Source organism: Rhododendron vialii, chromosome 5a, assembly GCF_030253575.1.
Source record: "Rhododendron vialii isolate Sample 1 chromosome 5a, ASM3025357v1".
Taxonomy (NCBI): domain Eukaryota; kingdom Viridiplantae; phylum Streptophyta; class Magnoliopsida; order Ericales; family Ericaceae; genus Rhododendron; species Rhododendron vialii.
The window spans coordinates 31200364-31219364 of NC_080561.1; the positions used below are offsets into that span (position 1 = coordinate 31200364).

The 19001-nt window shown below is 37.7% G+C and overlaps 2 protein-coding genes across 4 annotated transcripts in view; one reads left to right on the forward strand and one right to left on the reverse strand.

Moving 5' to 3' along the window:
• The window catches only part of LOC131325250 (cysteine synthase-like), a 49489-nt gene extending 38881 nt beyond the window's left edge, over positions 1–10608 (reverse strand). Inside the window, exons 1-3 of one of the 3 annotated variants that reach the window (XM_058357405.1) lie at positions 10577–10608; positions 3133–3226; positions 2939–3047 (exon numbers count right to left, since the gene is read on the reverse strand). The gene's annotated coding sequence lies outside the window, so the exon portion shown is untranslated. Of the gene's footprint in view, positions 1–2938; positions 3227–10576 lie in introns of those variants that run through there. The other 2 variants (XM_058357403.1, XM_058357406.1) reach the window with 2 other exon arrangements.
• Positions 10609–13727: 3119 nt separating this feature from the next.
• Positions 13728–16987, forward strand: LOC131327815 (zinc finger BED domain-containing protein RICESLEEPER 2-like). Its single transcript, XM_058360945.1, has 5 exons — positions 13728–13750; positions 13804–13843; positions 14089–14193; positions 14670–16845; positions 16959–16987. Exons 1-5 carry the CDS (start codon positions 13728–13730, stop codon positions 16985–16987), a joined length of 2373 nt encoding a protein of 790 aa, XP_058216928.1.
• Positions 16988–19001: the final 2014 nt, after the last annotated feature.

Sequence of the window (19001 nt, forward strand, 5' to 3'; positions counted from 1 at the left end):
TAAAATCAAGAGCAAATATATTTTAAACTTAAATCTTATAACTTACAGAACAAAATACAACTTATCCACGTATCTATTCATATGCGATCAAAATGACTTTCCACAAGCATAATCTTCATTGGGTGTTCTACGAAATGAACGGGGGGGATCATACTTGTGAGCTCGGAATGAGCACACAAAATGAGACTATGGAAGAGCATGGAGAAATTAGGTATGGAGAGAAGCTGAACCCTTTTTTTTGCATGTTGTAAGCAACCAAAAGAAAGAAAGCAAACTTACCAAGAAACGAACACACCCATGGAAAGGAGTTTAGAGGCAAAACCCAGAGTTTGACAAATAGACCGCGACTACTATGTAGTAAAGAAATAAAACCCAGGGGAAATATCAGTTCAGTGGAAAGGAGTATAACTATTTTCATGGAGTGATGTTTTCGGATAGTGAGAAAGGGTGAGATAAGAAAGGGAGCTCTTTCTCCCAAAATCTCACAATTTTTTTTTGTGTGATTGGGTGAGAAAGGAAAAGAGCCAATCAAAAATTTTTATTTTTGTATTTTTCTTTTTATTTCTCACCAAAACCCAGAGTTTGACAAATAGACCGCGCCTACTATGTAGTAAAGAAATAAAACCCAGGGGAAATATCAGTTCAGTGGAAAGGAGTATAACTATTTTCATGGAGTGATGTTTTCGGATAGTGAGAAAGGGTGAGATAAGAAAGGGAGCTCTTTCTCCCAAAATCTCACAATTTTTTTTTGTGTGATTGGGTGAGAAAGGAAAAGAGCCAATCAAAAAATTTTATTTTTGTATTTTTTCTTTTTATTTCTCACCAAAATGCTGAATCCAAATCAGTAATTTGGCTAAAAAGTAGAAACCATAACCATTTTTCTTTCTTTCTTGTGAAGTCCCTCCATCCAAAGGGGCTGTTAATTTCAGTGTCATGGAATTGATTTGTTGCAAAGACCTTGTTGCCTCTCTCTATGACTCTCTAACACCTCTCCATCCTTGCCCTCTCTCTCACACACCTCTTTTCTTTAATTTCTTTGCGATCTCTTTTCTTTTCTTCCCACCACACATGTCACACACATAGACATTCTTTCATCCAATGGCAGAGCTAGGATTTTAATTTGGAGGTGGCACCCAAAAATATTAATATAACTTCTATCAAAATAAACTACACATGTTCTAAGGATATCCATAATACCTAGAAAAGTACACATTTTTATAGGTTGATCATCCATCAACATACTTCTTTCTTTGAAGAGATCCATCAAGATACTTAATACCCAAAACATACTCATGTTCTAAGATTAACTGTTCAGAATTGAATACACATAAAAAGTGCACATTTTCATAGGTCCATCTACAAACTTAAAATTCAAAAAAAAAACACCTGCTCTGTGACTAACGATGTTTTTATTTAAAAAAAAAAAAAACCATTTCCAACATAATTATCTAAAAATGTGATACCTATTTTTGTTATTGAAAGTTGAAAAAACATGTAACCCTTAAAATAACAATTCATAACGGCTTAAAAGTTAATTTTATATCTATTCATAATTTCATGTACAATAAGGATTCTTGTTGATATATCTTGTTGAGTAGATTCTAAAAATACTAATTTTATAATAAGTGAGTACAATAAAAGTTATAACATTTAAAGTTTGTAATGAAAGTAATTAAAAGTGCCATAACAAAGACGGAATCAATTATAATTATGAAGACGGGAGCAAAATTATCAAAACATAATGTAAACGACGTGCACAAGGAAACATACTTGTTACCCTTGACCCGATCAAAAATCAATTCAAAAATATAGTACCGGTCCAAATTATCTATATTTTGTGTGTGTGTGTGTGTGTGTGAGAGAGAGAGAGAGAGCGTTTTGCCGGCCGCCTTAGTTTGATGGAGACATGACAAAGTAAGAAGGGGGACAGCTACAATTGAAATGAATGTAGAGTCAAAAAAAGGTTATTTACACCTTGTTTGGTTGTCAGTTTTAACATAAGATTTTTAGATAGAAAAGTTATATATAGCTGTGCGTATGTTCGTCTTTAGACATTTTTTTTAACATTTAGATAAACTTTTACATTTTGAATAGAGGCACGCTAAATACATCTAAATAGTAAAAAATAGAAAATTTTTGATAAAAATCAGTTGAAAAAACACGAATGAATGATGAAGCCGGAAAAAAATTTGATTCAAAAAGATCCCATGTTCTTGCAATTATTATTTTTTCTCCATGACAATGCAAATAGTTTTTCCACCAACGTATGCTACGATATTTCCCCTAAAATGTTCTAGTACGCTGACCGAAAACGTTTCAGTATTTCTACCTACCACGAATCAAAAGACAGCTAACCTCCTACGCAAAGACAGATTTTTAATTGGAAATGATCTCAACGCTCCTCTTTTCCCTTTTCTATAGAGAAAGTGAGTCAAGAGGTAAGAATAGTTTAGTAATTGCACATGAATTAAAAAACAAAAAAGAGTTGTGCCAATAGACAAGGGGCGGAGCCAGAATTTCTCGTCTGTGGGTTCAAAAATTAGAACCATGTGGTGTGCAATTCACTTTTCTATTTGCTGAACAAAAGAAAGAACAAATAGTTTAGTAATTGCACATGAATTAAAAAACAAAAAAGAGTTGTGCCAATAGACAAGGGGCGGAGCCAGAATTTCTCGTCTGTGGGTTCAAAAATTAGAACCATGTGGTGTGCAATTCACTTTTCTATTTGCTGAACAAAAGAAAGAACAACTACAATTAGATCTGGTTAACCATGCAATCAATAAGTAAGAATTAGTCGAGGCGCGCACAATAACATCCGGAAGCCACAAAAATAAGTATTTCTAATTCCATCACCAATGCAATATCAAAAAAACATCAACATCAAACAACGCAACCACAAGGTCCACATAACTGAATAAAAATTAGGGGACAAACTTACCTATTGTTTCGATTTCACCAAGAAGAGTTAGGGTTTCCCTAATCCCTTTTCCTCTGTTCCTAGTTTCGAAATCTCCCTTCAAGTCTCCACTAAGTGTGAGTTTTTCATTCTGTGTATGCCAATTCTAAAAAAACAAAAGAAGAAGAAGAAGAAAAGGGTTAAGGGCAGTGCCGAGAGAGAGAGAGAGAGATTACCTCTGGATACTCCATGACGATTGCCGAGTTCCCAGAAGAACAAGGGTTATCCATCAGTGTATGGATTCTGGGAATTTTCAGATCGTGGGAGAACCTAGTGTTGGGAAACTGAATCCCCAAGACCCAGTAATGACGCGTACAGATTAGACAACAAAAATTGTAAAACTCTATAAAGCGAAATTAGGATTCTACCTCAACTCCTTGCGACACGAACGCAACTTGTTATAGCACGCCTTGCTATAAACCACGAATATGGTACAATCTTCTATCGTATTCCCTCCACATCTAGAACACGAACTAAGTGTGGACTCTTTCGTGATCTGTTTGCTCTCTCTAATCCTGCCTGAATAATAGAAAAACATGTAACTGACCTAGAGAGCATAACACGTATACATAAGACTACGATAGGGACCTAAGGAGTAATAAGTCTGAGCTCCCAGTGTAAATAAAAAAACCTAATCCTGCCAGGATTCTATTTTTTATTTCACTAATTATAATTCACTCCACTACAGAATTATAATTGCACTCCCGTCTTTATCTCAATTATATTACGAGCTCCATGATATTAAATACTTATTAATCTCCCCATATTAAGATTATAGATACCCGTTGATTAAAATAAATTACTAACAATCTCCCACTTAATCAACATCTTAACTTGAGACTATCCGCTTAACTTATTCGATATGTCGGATACAAATATCCACCTGCAGGGTTTGACATAATAGAAACTTATAAGCTTACTCAAGGGGTATCATCAATCCCTACTGGGACATGGATTCCATCAATAATTAATAGTTGTCATATACATAATGTTGCTACCCAACTCACCGAGACTATTGACCGTATAAATATCTCACTCTTTAATAAATCAAAGTCAACAACATTAAATATACACCTCTAATAATTATTTTTGGATTAAGAGCATAAGCATTCATAATAACCATGAGGTTCCAATTGTCTTATAAAGTTAGTATAAAGACAATTACCTCAATGTGGTCCCGTTCAATACACACAAAGTGTTCTAGCACAATGAGTTAGAACTAGACCGTTCCCTGTAGTCAAGACAAACCTACTAAACATTGTACTACAGTCCTACCGATAGTGTGTCCAGTTCCATCTAAGACTGTGAACCATATCTTATATTTCATAAGAACCGATGATCTGATCTTCTGTGTAAGCCGAACTCTACACACCGGATTATCTACTTTATAAAATAAAAGACACACGTGCACAACATACAAAAATATTATGCAAATATTGTCCATAAAAAATTCTCATCAAAAATGGATAAAACTGATTAATAATTAAATATTAATCCATCATATAAAAACATAACTTTTACATAATCTCCTAACAAACTCCCACTAAGACTTAAAACCATACTGCCATGCATCTCACTCACATTCCCTCTACGTGACTATCAAAAGTCTTAGCTGGTAAGCTTTTTGTAAAAGGATCTGCCAGGTTATTCGCCGATGCAATCTTAGTCACAGCAATATCACCTCTCTGTACGATCTCTCGAATCAGATGATACTTACACTCAATGTGTTTGCCCTTCTTATAAGTCCTTGGCTCCTTCGAATAAGCAACTGTACCGCTATTGTCACAATAGAGTATAATGGCTGATTGTACTGAATGGACCACTTTCAGATCCAACAAAAAGTTTCTAAGCCAAACAGCCTCCTTGGCTGCTTCAGAAGCTGCCACATACTCTGCCTCCATGGTAGAATCAGCAATGCAAGATTGTTTGATACTCCTCCAACTTATGGCTCCACCTCCCAAGGTAAACACATATCCTGAGGTAGACTTTCTAAAATCCCTATCTGACATAAAGTCTGAGTCTGTGTACCCATGAGGTACCAGACTATCTGACTGGAACACCAACATATGATCTTTAGTTCTTTTCAGATACTTGAGTATATGTTTCACTGCAGTCCAATGTTCTTGCCCTAGATTAGACTGAAATCTGCTAACTATGCCAACGGCAAAGCAAATATCAAGTCTAGTACACAACATAGCATACATAAGGCTTCCTACTGCCGAGACATAAGGAACTGCCTTCATTTTCTCCATCTCTTCAGGTGTTTTAGGACACTGATCCTTGGACAGATTGATTCCATGTCTAAAAGGGAGGAACCATTTCTTGGAATCTTGCATGCTAAAACGAGCTAGAATGACATCGATATAAGTAGCTTGTAATAAGCCCAACATCCTATTCTTGCGATCTCGTATAAGCTTAATCCCTAGGATGTGATCAGCTTTTCCCAAGTCCTTCATTTCGAATTGGCCGGATAACCACACTTTCACTGAAGATAACACTCCCACATCGTTTCCGATGAGTAGGATATCATCGACATATATTACTAGAAACACTACAACTTTTCCGTTGCGCTTCTTGTACACACATGACTCATCCGGACATTGATCAAAACCAAAAGACTTGATTGCTTGATCAAAACGAATGTTCCAAGATCTAGATGTCTGTTTAAGCCCATAAATAGACTTCTTGAGCTTGCACAACATGTGCTGCTGACCTTTTACTATGAATCCATCTAGTTGCACCATATAGATACACTCATCCAGATTTCCATTAAGGAACGCGGTCTTTACATCCATTTGCCAAATCTCGTAATCGAGATGAACCGCAATGGATAAGAGAATCCGGATGGACTTAAGCATGGCTACTGGCGAAAAAGTTTCCTCATAGTCGATCCCTTCTTTCTCAGTATACCCTTTCACAACAAGCCTAGCTTTGAAAGTATGTACCTTCTCGTCCACCCCTCTCTTCTTCTTATAGATCCACCTGCATCCAATGGGTTTAATCCCTTCAGGTGGTTTTACAAGATCCCAGACCTGATTAGAGTACATAGACTCCATCTCTGATTTTATAGTCTTTTGCCAAAGTTTCACATCTTTATCTTAAAGTGCCTCATTATAGTTACAAGGTTCGGCATGTTGATCATCAGGGATCATTTCAAAAGACTCTCCCAACAACGTATACCGACTGGGTGGAATAGTAACCCTCCCACTACGACGAAGTACCGGTGTGTCAATAGGTGCGTCTATAAAAGTCTCTTGTGGCATTTCCTTTTACACTATTGGTGGTAAAAAAGTTTGTACCGGTCTCTCTCCTCTCAATTCCTCTAGAACAATTTTACTTCTGGGTTTGTGGTCTATCACATAATCCTCTTCTAAGAACCGGGCATTAGTGCTAACAATGACCTTCTTATCCGTAGGACTATAAAACAGACCACCTCTCGTTCCTCTAGGGTACCCTACAAACAAGGAAACTTTTGTCCTCGATTCCAATTTATCTGCGTTCCCATTCAGCACATGTGCTGGACTACCTCAAACCCGAACATGCTGCAGATTAGGTTTGCGCCCAGTCCATAGTTCTGTGGGTATAGATGGTACTGACTTAGATGGTACCAAGTTAAGAATATACGCTGTTGTTTCTAGTGCATATCCCAAAACGAAATTGGTAAATCTGAATAACTCATCATTCATCTTACCATATCCATAAGAGTCATATTCCTCCTCTCTGCTACACCATTTTGTTGTGGTATACTTGGAGCTGACAACTGGGATGTAATCCCTTCAGCTGACAAGTAGTCCCTAAACTCTCCCAAGAGGTATTCACCACCACGATCAGATCGTAGTGTCTTGAGACATTTACCCAAACGCTTTTTCATTTCGGCCCTATACTCCCTGAATTGCTCAAAGCATTCGGACTTACGGCGCATCAAATAAATGATCCATACCTTGAGTAATCGTCAATAAAAATGACAAAGTACTCAAAATCACCTCTAACTTGGACATTCATAGGCCCACACAAATCAGAGTGAACCAATTTCAACAGCTCTTTGGCTCTATATCCTTTTGCTGAAAAAAGGCCTTTTGGTCATCTTACCTTCCAAACAGGTTCATAGACTGGAAGTTTCTTAACTTCTAATGAACCTAAAGGTCCATCTTTAACCAGTCTAGAAATCCTATTCAGATTAATATAACCAAGACATAAGTGTCAAAGATACGTTTGGCTCAATTTAAAAGGCTCTTTTCTCTTACATGGCAAAATTATTAGTGTTATTTAGTTCATGCAGTTGCACTGTAGGAAATATAAGATTAATAATGTAGAGATCATCCACCAATGAACCAGAACAGATAAAATGTTTATTTAACTTAATAACCACAGAGTCACTAAAATAAACCAAATATCCATCCTTTATTAACTTAGAAACTCTAATAGTAGGAATATGAAGACAATCTCTCAAAATTAAACTCCTATTACTACTAAAATTTAAAAAAACATTTCCTACTGCAACTGCTGCCACTCTCGTAGCATTTCCCATATGTAGATAAATCTCTCCATCATTGAGTCTTCTGGTTTCCTGAAACCCCTGCAATGAATTGCAAACATGATTAGTAGCTCCCGTATCTACACACCAGGTACTGGTAGATAGCACCGCTAAACATGATTCAACAACTAGTGAAAAAAATTTACCTTGTTTGTTCACTTTATTGAGAAAAATTGGACATTTCTTCCTCCAGTGTCCTTTCTGCTTGCAGTGAAAACACTTGTCTGTAGGCTTTTTCACTCCACCTTGAGGCGCATGAATTGCCTCCACAACCTTTTTCTGAGACTTATTCTGCTTCTTCTTGCCTCTCAGCTTAGAAGTAGAAGCCTTCTCTGCTACTAGCACTGATGATGGTTTCTTCCCAACCAAAAGACCCTCAGCTGCTTAGAGTTTCTTAAAAAGTTCTGCCAAAGTAAATGCATTTTATTCATAGAATAAGTCAGGCAAAACTGCTTAAAACTCTCAGACTGCAGTGAGTTAAGAACAAAATCGATCTGGGTTTTTCCATCAATTTCAACTCCAAGGATCTCTAGTTCATTAAGAAGAGCTATCATCTTCAGAACATGATCCCTAATTGGGGTCCCTTCAACATGGGTGATGCTCACCAATTCTTTCATAGCAACTAGCCTTACTGCCCGATTCTGATCCCCAAACATTTCTTTAAGGTTCAGCATCATATCAGAAGCAGTTTCCATAGCTTGATGCTGATGTTGCAATTTATTCCACATAAAAGCCAAAATATAACACCGCGCCATCTTATCAGCCTTAACCCAATCTTTATAAGGCTTTGCTTCCTATTATGTGACATTCTCTTCAGGTATAGGAGGGCACGCCGTAGATATCACATATTTGTAGCTCTCAGCAGTTAACACAATATTCAAGTTTCTTTTCTAGTCAACATAGTTTGGGCAGTAAGTTTATTTTCTTTCAGAATAATGGCAAGAGGATTGAAAGAGCCCATTTTTGAACCTGAGAATCAAATAACATAACAATCAATTATGAAGAGCAATAAAAATTTTGAATTTCATTTTAATATTGGTTCCCTCTACCACATGTTAAAAGAAAAATATTGGCAACCCTACACACCGTGAAGAGCATGTCTCGATGGAAAGTCTCTACTCTTTATCATTCGTGTAGATAGGCACAACCTTTTAATTTTACTATCTAGACACTATACCGTGCCAAGTAAAATCAAATAGCCAATATAGTTTCAGTCCTATAAATAATAATAGTGACTCAGATGGTGAGGATACTATTATAGATGGTGAGGATACTATTATTTACAGCTAAGTGTATACCATTCCCTAGCCCCATGACCTATTGTTCCATTATGAATTACCTCAGATGGTGAAGTAATTCACACAACAATTATCATAGATCTAACCTTTAAGAAAATCTGTACCGATGAGGCCATAATTAATTTTACTCGATGGGAGGGAAGGTTCTAAAACCATCATACAAAATTAATTACATCATCTACGTACTAGTAATGGAGATCGTGGGATTTATAAAAATAAACTCCCTCTCCCACTTAGTTATTTAAAAAAAAAAATTTGTGAGGGTTATCAAAAACTTTGAGTTTGCAAAAAACGTGATCTAGGTCAAAGGCTATATATTACCATGTTGTCCCAATATGGTAAACTATCACATATGCAAACACTCATAGAAACATGCATAAACATAAAAAAGGAAACATAATAAAATATGCATCCCAACTATTATGGTCAAAGATGTAATCCTTGAGTAACAAGAAATCCTTCCAAACTTGAAATCCTTAAGCAATAAGGAGTCTTTCCAAACTTGAAATCCTTCGATTATTCTTGTGTAGAAGACTTAGATAGTTTGAATCAATCAAGGAAACCAAATCCAACCGTGCTTAGGGCAAGAAAATTCGGATTTGATGTATTCTCGCGTAAACTACACAGCCTTCAATATTTTGGTCATATCTTCTTCATCCGACCTCCAATTGAAGTGATTCAAATTGGGTTGGATTCGAAATTCAATTATCTACAACTTTCGTGAAGAACAGATTTTCTAATTTCAATGTTTACTGGGTCGAAATAGCCCTGCAATCAGACCCTACGAATCTGAAAAAAAAACTGTTGCGAGCCAAACAACTTGTATCTTTTGTATCTACCTTCTTCGATCTCCGAATAACCGTCGAATACTATTACAATCGAAGAAACATACAAACATCGATCTTATGCCTCCATTGGAGTTCACATGCTACGTTAATTATTACAACCACGAAAAATAATCGTGGCACCCAATAAATAACACATGCTACGTTAATTATTACAACCACGAAAAATAATCGTGACACCCAATAAATAACAATAACCACGAAAAAAATTATCGTGGGATCCAATCACATAAAATCAATAAAAATTATGTGACCATAATAGCTGGGTAAGAACACTGCAAAACAAGGGTTAGCACAGTTATACGTTCTACCCTCTATAACCTACAGACAACATGGCTTGTTTAATCCATACGCGTGATTACAGCCTGCTCTGATACCACTGTTGGGAAACTGAATCCCCAAGACCCAGTAATGACGCGTACAGATTAGACAACAAAAATTGTAAAACCCTATAAAGCGGAATTAGGGTTCTACCTCAACTCCCTGCGACACGAACGCTGGTTGAACTTGTTATAGCACGCCTTGCTATAAACCACGAATACTACTCGACCGTACCTTACGATCTTCTATCGTATTCCCTCCACGTCTAGAACACGAACCAAGTGTGGACTCTTTCGTGATTTGTTTACTCTCTCTAAGCCTGCATCTATTTACTGAATAATAGAAAAACATGTAACTGACCTAGAGAGCATAACGTGTATATATAGAGCTACAATAGGGACCTAAGGAGTAATAAGTCTGGGCTCCCAGTGTAAATAAGAAAACTTAATCCTGCCAGGATTCTATTTCTTATTTCACTAATTATAATTCACCTCACTACAGAATTATAATTGCACTCTCGTCTTTATCTCAATTATATTACAAGCTCCATGATATTAAATACTTATTAATCATCCCACGTTAAGATTACAGATATCCGTTGATTAAAATAAATTACTAACACCTAGGCAAGGAACTTCTATTGCCACCCCAACATGGCAACACCCCCTGGATGGTGAGAAAGGAAGAGAAAAAAAAGGGAGCCTTTCTCTTCGAAACTCAACATTTTTTATTTTTTATTTTTGAAATTGGATGAGAAATGAGAAGGAACAATCAAATATTTCTTTCTTTTTATACTTTTATCTTCATTTCTTACTAAAATGTTTAATTCAAATGAGTAATTTCTTAAATCCGGATTCTTTCCTTTCTTTTCTCATGAAATCACTCCATCCAAAGAGCCGTAAGTTTTCTAAGGCCCCGTTCCACTCAGGTTTTTACTTGATATTTTTTAAGTACGTATTTCTCGCAATACGATATAGGTTATCACTTACAATACATCATATTTAATTCAAATTGGGGTCAACCAAGCATTAAGTCTTACTACAAACACATAAATACATAAACAAATTTACTCACATCACTTGTGGGGTCCATACACAATACTCATCTCCAATGTGTGCGGGGGCTTATATGTGATATGAGAGAGTTTATGAAAGTGTTTGGGTGTTTATGTGTGGTTTTAGAATTATCAGTCATGCTACTCACACAGCAACTATGCACATCTGTGCACAGATTACAGTGTATGGCCTACTCTAGGTCCCCTACAAACAATTTGATCCGTTCATTAAATGTAAAACATTTTTTCAAGAGTCCTCACAAAAAATCATCTCAATCCGATACCTATAAGTGTTCGATCTAATCATCCACCTTTTCACCTAGATTTCAGGATAATAAAAAGTTAGATGATTGGATTGAACACCTATAGATATTGGATTGAGATGATTTTTCATGAGGAGCCTTGAAAAAATGTTTTACATTTAATAAACGGATCGAATCTTTTCTATTTTTTTTCCTGTTCCAGTTTTTTTGATTGATTGCATCAGCATTTATTGTGTAATGGTTTGAGCTGTTTTCATTCTTGTCTTTCGATGTAATCGGTGCCAGAGTTGTGCTGGTCTGAGTCTCCCTTAGATCCGGCGGTGTGTGGCGGAGGGCAATAAGTTCTTGGTGTTCGGCTTCAACGACTCGATCCGATAGAGGAGGCGTGTAGTTCTTCGAGAGCCATGGGTGAATCAACCGATCAGCCCAAAACACTAAGTTCCCCACTGAGTCGGCCCACTGAACAGGAAAAAAACTGAACAAATAACCAACTAAAAGGAACCCAAAACACTAAGTTCCCCACTGAGTTGCACCACTGAGTCGTCGAGTGAAAATGAGTTCAAAGCTGTCCGGCTTCTTCCCCGGAATGAAACCATGCTCCATCGCCGGCTGCCTACTAAATCCGGAGCCTTATTGGGGGGGCGGGGGTGGGCGGCAAAGCACCCAACGTCATCTCCTCGTTGGCCTAAACAAAAACCCTAACCAGAAGAGAGAAGCGGCTAGTGGTGGCTGGAGGAAGAGGCAGCGGAGGAAGAGGTAGCGGGGGAAGAGGTGGTGAGGGGGCGGAGAGCAAAGGCGTCGGAGGCAGGAGGCGGCGGGAGGGAAAGGAAAATGGAAGCAAAGGGGGCGAGTTCTGGCAGGGCCATGGAAAGGCCGGCAGTGGAGATGACGGTCGGTGGTGGGCAGGGAGGGGGACGGGGCGAGGGTGGAGCACGGAGCGGCAACCCCATTCCCAAAACACAACACCAGAGGCCGAAAACTAAAAAAAGGAATGGGGGACTGAGACCAGGCGGGGGAGGTGGATGAGGGGGGAGAGAAGAGGCGCGGAGGAGTGGTGCGGTGAAAAAAGGAGGCGGAAACCTTAACCCTAGGGTAGGGTAGAAGAGGAGACCAGGGGGCTCCTAGAGAGAGAGAGGAGACCAGGCTCCTCTACAGGTATCAACTCTTGAATTGCGTATAAGAAAGTCCTTGGATTGCGATTTCACATACTCCGTCGGATTATCCTTATTTAAAAAACTATAAAACAAGGTGCTCAAAATAAGTAACTAGTTTTGATCCATATTTTTAGAAGACATGAAACAAGCTGCTTAAAATAAGAGTTTCACCAGTAACGAGGTGGTTTTGAAACAATTAACTATTTTTTTGGTAATAGAAGTGCAGAAGTGCATTAATAAAATGAAGAGTTTTTAAGTCTCAGATTCTTGACCCCTTCAGCCTTCAGTTTAATAAAAACCGAAATACAAGCCGGAATAGAAACATAATAATATTTGCCGTACTGCCGTCTATGTAGACATATGATGGTAAATTAAACATTAAATATTTAACTTACTATCACATGTAACCTGACTTACCATCTTGCAATTCCATGTCCCAATTTACCACTTTTTGTAACTAGCATTTACCACCTAATGTGATACAATTTCTATTTTTCAGTAGACAAAAACCCTACCTTCCCATGGAGAACTCTTCCTTGAAGTTAACGATGAGATTCCATGAGTGTTCTTCCTGTCTCTAATTCATTGCAGAGAGAGGTTTGTGGGTGGGGATATGGATACTAGGGGTGTTACGAACCCGATCGGACCGAAAAAACCGAACATTCGGTTCGGTCTTCGGTCGATCCAGGGCCATTTTTTGGGGGTTCGGGGTGGACCGAACCGAACGAACCTCATTCGGTTCGGTCTCGATTTTCTGAAAATTTATACGCACTGAACCGAACCGAACCGACCGAACCTATATTGGACCGAACCGACCGAATAATATATATTATATATAATTATTAAATCTTTTTAATCTTGACCGTCAATCTATTTAGTGTTTTAATCTTGACCGTCCACTCCTCCCAAACCCTACTCTATCTGTCATACTCCTTCCACTCCTTCAAAATCAGACCACTCACGCAGCCACTCCATTTCCCCTCACTCCGACACTCCCTTAGTTCTCTCCCTTCTCTCTAACGTTAACCTCCACGATCTGCACCGCCGTCCTTCACCAGCGCCGTCCTCGCCTCCGCCGCCCCCATCACGTACGCTGCCTTGTCCACCATCCCCGATTATCAACATCGGCACCGCAATCGATCTCCATCCGCCACCACTTTGGTAAGCAGATTTCACTCTCTATTTTGCCGCCGCCCTCAGATCTGTCCTCTCTCTGTCTCTTTCTCTCTCTGTCTCTGTCTCTCTGTCTCTGTAACGGTGTAAAATCAGAAAAAAAAAGAAAAAGAAAAAGAAGAAGAAACGATGTTGGCGTGCAAGATTCGAGGGTGAAAAGTATGAAAACAAGAAGTTAAATTTTGTTATTTCTTGAATTTTGCAGTCAATCTTTGTATTTTGATGATAATCAATCTTTGACTTATGTATTATAGGGGAGTTATTTGTTTGTTAAATAATCATATGTTTAACTTTTGGTACCAGTGAAATTCTTAGTAAAAACCTTCTTTTATATGCAGTATGCACACATTTATATACACTAGAACCTTTTTCTGATTCTTGTGCTGTAAAAATTGTCCCAACTGCCGAGCTTCCTTCCCTTCTCCCCTTTGTATAGGCGCATGTAACTGCTAACTATGTGTGTATATGATCTGTGTTTCTATTTTAACAGATTGAGGCTCTAAAGGCTGTTGGAGTGACTGAAGTTGTTCTAGCTATCAATTACCAACCAGAGGTGAAATTCAGTGGCCCTCGTTACTTCAACAACATTAATGTGGTGCTTAGACATTGCTAATGTGATATTATTTGCAGAACTTTTCTCAAAACCCCTTCTCCTTGGAACATTTCTAGAAAACTGACACAGAAGACCAAAACTGAAAATCGGGAGATCATTTACGGAAGTGAAATATGTAAACAAGAAGTGATTTTTCATTTTCTGTCTGCAGCTATTGAGAGAGATTTTTCAAAGGTGTGGGGGCACACTGGCATTGGCTGTGCCCAAGCTTTAGGCTCACGTGGAATTTCAACCTCGACGACGCCAACAAAATGTCTGACCATGAGCTTGACTATGAGCTTGAGGTATTCAATCTCAAAATCCTAATTTATTAGTATTTGCAATATACTTTTCGTATGAGCATGAGGTGATGGACTGAAAATAAGATTAGTGCATGAACTTAATAAGTTCATATACAATTTCATCAGATTACTGCCTGAAAATTAGAGTGTGATTATGTTCATTTTAATTTGTTTTAGATGGATGATATTGATGATGATGATGTTATGGATGATGCTGCTGAGTTTGATATTCCTCAAAATGCTGAATTAAACAATGATCAAGTGCCTGAAATTGAAAATAAGGTTGAGTTGAAAAAGATTGTTGGTAGTATTAGTAATAAGAGGGCTCTTTGTTGGAAACATTTTTACTTTATTACCCCAGAAGGTCATCCGAAACCTAGGGCTGCATGCAAATGGTGTCGAAAGGATTATGCATGTCATTCGAAGCTCAATGGTACAAAATCACTTACTCATCATCTAAAGTTTCAGTGTTTGAATTATCCCATGAGCAAGAAATTCACGGGTAGTAGGCAAAAACAACTTAGTTTTCAAAAAAAGGAACATAATGACGAAACAAGTGCAAACTTTGTGCCTATGACCTTCAGTGTTGACGCATGTAAAAGAGCACTAGCGAAGATGATAATAATTGATGAATTGCCATTTTCATTTGTTGAGGGTGAAGGATTCAAACAATTTATTGAAGTTGTTCAACCAATGTGGAAGCCTCCTGGTAGGCTTGTGATGGCCAAGAACTGCATGCTTATTTATGGGGAGGAGAAAATGGCATTGAAACAAATAATTAAGCATCAAAGGTTGTGTCTTACAACGGACAGTTGGACTTCAGTCCAAAATTTGAATTACATGTGTCTTACGGGACATTTTATTGATGACAATTGGAAATATCAAAAGAAAATTCTGAATTTTTGCGTAGTTCCTAATCACAAGGGTGATACTCTTGGTAGGATAGTTGAACAATGCTTGTTGGATTGGAGGATTGATAAGTTTTTAACTGTTACGGTTGATAATGCATCATCGAATAGTCTTTTGATTGCTTACTTGGAGAGAAAGACCAAACATAGGAAGACCACCATTTTAAATCACGAGTTCTTGCATGTGAGATGTTCGGCACATATCTTGAATCTAATCGTACATGAGGGATTGCAAGAGATTGATGACCCAATTGGAAGGGTGCGAAATATTGTGAGATATGTGAGGTCTTCCCCTTCTAGAATGGCAGAGTTTTGGTCTTGTGTTGAAAATGAGAGCATTACATGTAGACTTAAACCTTGTTTGGATGTGTCTACTCGTTGGAACTATACATATTTTATGTTGGAGAGGGCTTTAACTTATCAAAAGGCTTTTGATCATTTATGTGATGACCCGTCCTTCAAATTAAATGTAAGAGAGGAGGAGATTGATGAGGCGTTTGATGATGTTGATGGTTTTGAGGGTATGGGTAGGATAATTGAAATTGAGAAAAGAAAGAAAAAGAGAGGGAGAGGGCGGAAGGAAAATGTTGGGGCTCCAACTTCAAGTGATTGGGAAAAAATCAAGTTGTATGTAAAGTTTCTTCGAGTGTTTTACCTTGCAACTTTGAAATTTTCGGGTTCTTTGTATGTCACTTGCAATGTTTTTTTTGATGAAATGGTATTAATTCAACAAGATATTGTGAAGTTGTGTGAAACCGATGATAGTGAATTGCATAATATGGCACTTGGTATGCGTGAGAAGTTTAATAAGTATTGGGGAGATTTTGATAAGATTAATCAAATGTTGATGTTTGCAGTTGTTCTTGACCCTCGATGCAAAATTGAGTTTTTTGAATATTGCTTTCGAAATACTTTGGGATATGATAAGACGATGGTTGGTGAGTTGACGGATAATATAACAAATGGAATTACCCGTTTATTTGAATGGTATGTAAAGAATAATGCAAACTCGAATGTGCGTAGCCAAGAGGTTGGGGGATCATCGGACAAAGGAGATTTGGATGGAGTTGAAATGGAGATTGGTAGTCATAAATCTTTGAAATCTCAATTTAAGATGCACATGCAAAAGGAAACTAACATGGCATGCAAATCTGAATTGAAAAAGTATCTTGCGGAAGCAAGTGAGGATGATAGTGACAAATTTGATATATTGCGTTGGTGGAAGTTAAACTCCTCTAAGTATCCAATTGTTTCTCAAATGGCACGAGATGTGCTAGCTATCCCTGTGTCCACGGTTGCTTCGGGCGGACGTGTGATTGATCCTTATCGAAGTTCTCTCTCTCCGAAGACCGTGGAAGCTCTTATTTGTACGCAACAATGGATAAGGAAACCAACTAAAATCAATATAAAAGAACAACTTGATGAGTTGGAGCAATTAGATTCAGGTACTACTCTTTTTAGTTCTTGATTTCTTTATGTTATGTGGTTCTTAAATATCTTTTACGTTAAATGTCTTAGTTGTTTGTTTTTGTTTGTTTTTTTCTTCTTATGTTTGTAGTTTTCTTGGAATCAATTGATAACGATTAAGGAGTTGGTGCAACCGTTGCATGCTGCAATTGTTTTTTCATGGTTGAGGTAAATCCTAATCACATACGCATCTTTTTTTGTTTGTTGTAATTTTTTTTTACTACTTTCCGTTTTTCTTAGTGTTTACTGTTTTTTATGTTCAAAATGAGGGCTAAATTGTTGGCAACTTGGCGTATTTTGAAGTATGGTGGTGCAGTTATCAAACTGGGGATGGTTCTATATTCTGGTGGTTCTGCAATCTGCTGGTTGACTTGTTCTGCATTTGGTAGCATTTTGTGATGATAATGACTGGGATTTCATGGGATTTTGTTGACATTAGTGTTTTGAATTTGGTAGATTTTAACTTGAACTTGGAAGTATGGTGGTGTTGTTTTTTGAGGACACTTTAACTGTATTCTGCTAGATTGTTGGTATTTTGTATTTTTGTGATGACTGCTTCTGTTTTTTGAAATTTGGGATGGCTTTTTCTGATGTTGCCATGACACCTGGTGCTAAGGATCGCAGAGTTAGGATTCTGGGTGTAATTTTATATTTTTGATGCAAGTATGCTACTTCTATTGTATTGCGAAAGTTAAGTAGTTGGTTTCAAACTTTCAATAGGTCTTTTTCTTTCAAATTTTGAAGGAAAATTTCCTCTCTAGTTGCTGATGTCAAATGTTGGGCTAAAGGGAGAAACTGGAAGTTCTCATGGGTCTACAGGGAACAAAATCGTGTAGCTCACAGGCTTGCTTCTTTAAGCTCTTCAAGTTTTGATAGGAATTCTGGTATTTATCCAGGTTGTATCCCGCCTGGGATTGAGGATCTCATTGCTAGAGAAAAACCCCCTTAGTTTTTTTTTTATTTTATTTTCTGTTTCTTTGTTTGTCATTTCAAAAAAAAAAAAAAAAAAGTTGTGAACAAAAAAAATTGGCTGATTGGGATCCAGAAAAAACAAAGAGATTGGGCCAATAGGCCACTAACATGAGGCTTTTATTTATTTGTGGTAGATTGGGTCATGTGGGCCAAAACTCTTCTTTTGCCATTTTAAAAAAAAAAAGGTGAAATTGGCTCACAAACAAAAAAATAGCTTTATTGAAAAATCAGAAGCAATGGGCTTATTTTTGGCCCACTATCAATTTCTTTTTTAATTGGCCCATTTTGAATTTTTTATCTTTGGCCCAACTAGGCCCAATTCGGGCAGCCCGAATTCCCCGACCGGACCGAATTCACCCCGAACCAAATTGGACCGATTGTATTTTCAGTCGGGATCGGTCCTACCAATTTTTTCCCCGAACCCGATCGGTCTGCAATACCGGTGGACCGAACCGACCGACCCCGAACCGATAACACCCCTAATGGATAGGGTGATGGTGGAAGAGGGTCCGGAGGGAATGGTGGTGATGGTTATTGGTCTTGAACGTAGCGAGCCAAGTTGAACGCCATTAAGAGGGCGAGTATCTGCATGTGTGCTGTATGGTAAAGGGTGGATATGTTGGGTAATTTGTTTTAGTAAATGAGGGCAAAGCAGTGTTTTCGCACGTACTCTCATTTAACTATGTTAGTAACTGGCAAGTACCGATAGGGGAGGTCAATGTAAGTTCTCAAACGTGAGGGGAATTCTGTTTTATACTCAAACCTCATGGGAGGTAAGTGTAATTTACCCTTTAAACATCTGTAACGACCGCCAAATGAGCTGTAGCTGGTTTCGTGCTTCCAGACAGTGCACATATCCAACTTACTTCCAAAAGGCAAGGGCGGAACCAGAAATTTAATCTTTCCTGGGCTAACACAAAATTTATATACATGAACTAAAGAGAGTTTTATAATTAATGTCCTGCAAACTTGTACATAGATACGTAAGTGTTCAAAAAAAAATGAAAGAAAAAATACAAGAAATCATGCATTATTGAATTTGTACCCTACTGAAATTGTGCCCTACGATGTTTCAATGAGTAGAGATCATTTATTATCAAAATCTGAATCGATATCTTTAACAAGTTCTTTTTCAATATAGATAATTATAGAATGCGCAAGA

Coding starts and splice junctions, on each gene's coding strand:
- LOC131327815 (XM_058360945.1), top strand. CDS start 13,728: ATGTTGGCGTGCAAGATTCGAGG. Junction 13,751..13,803: donor TTGGCGTGCAAGATTCGAGG/GTGAAAAGTATG, acceptor TGAATTTTGCAG/TCAATCTTTGTATTTTGATG. Junction 14,194..14,669: donor ACTTCAACAACATTAATGTG/GTGCTTAGACAT, acceptor AATTTGTTTTAG/ATGGATGATATTGATGATGA.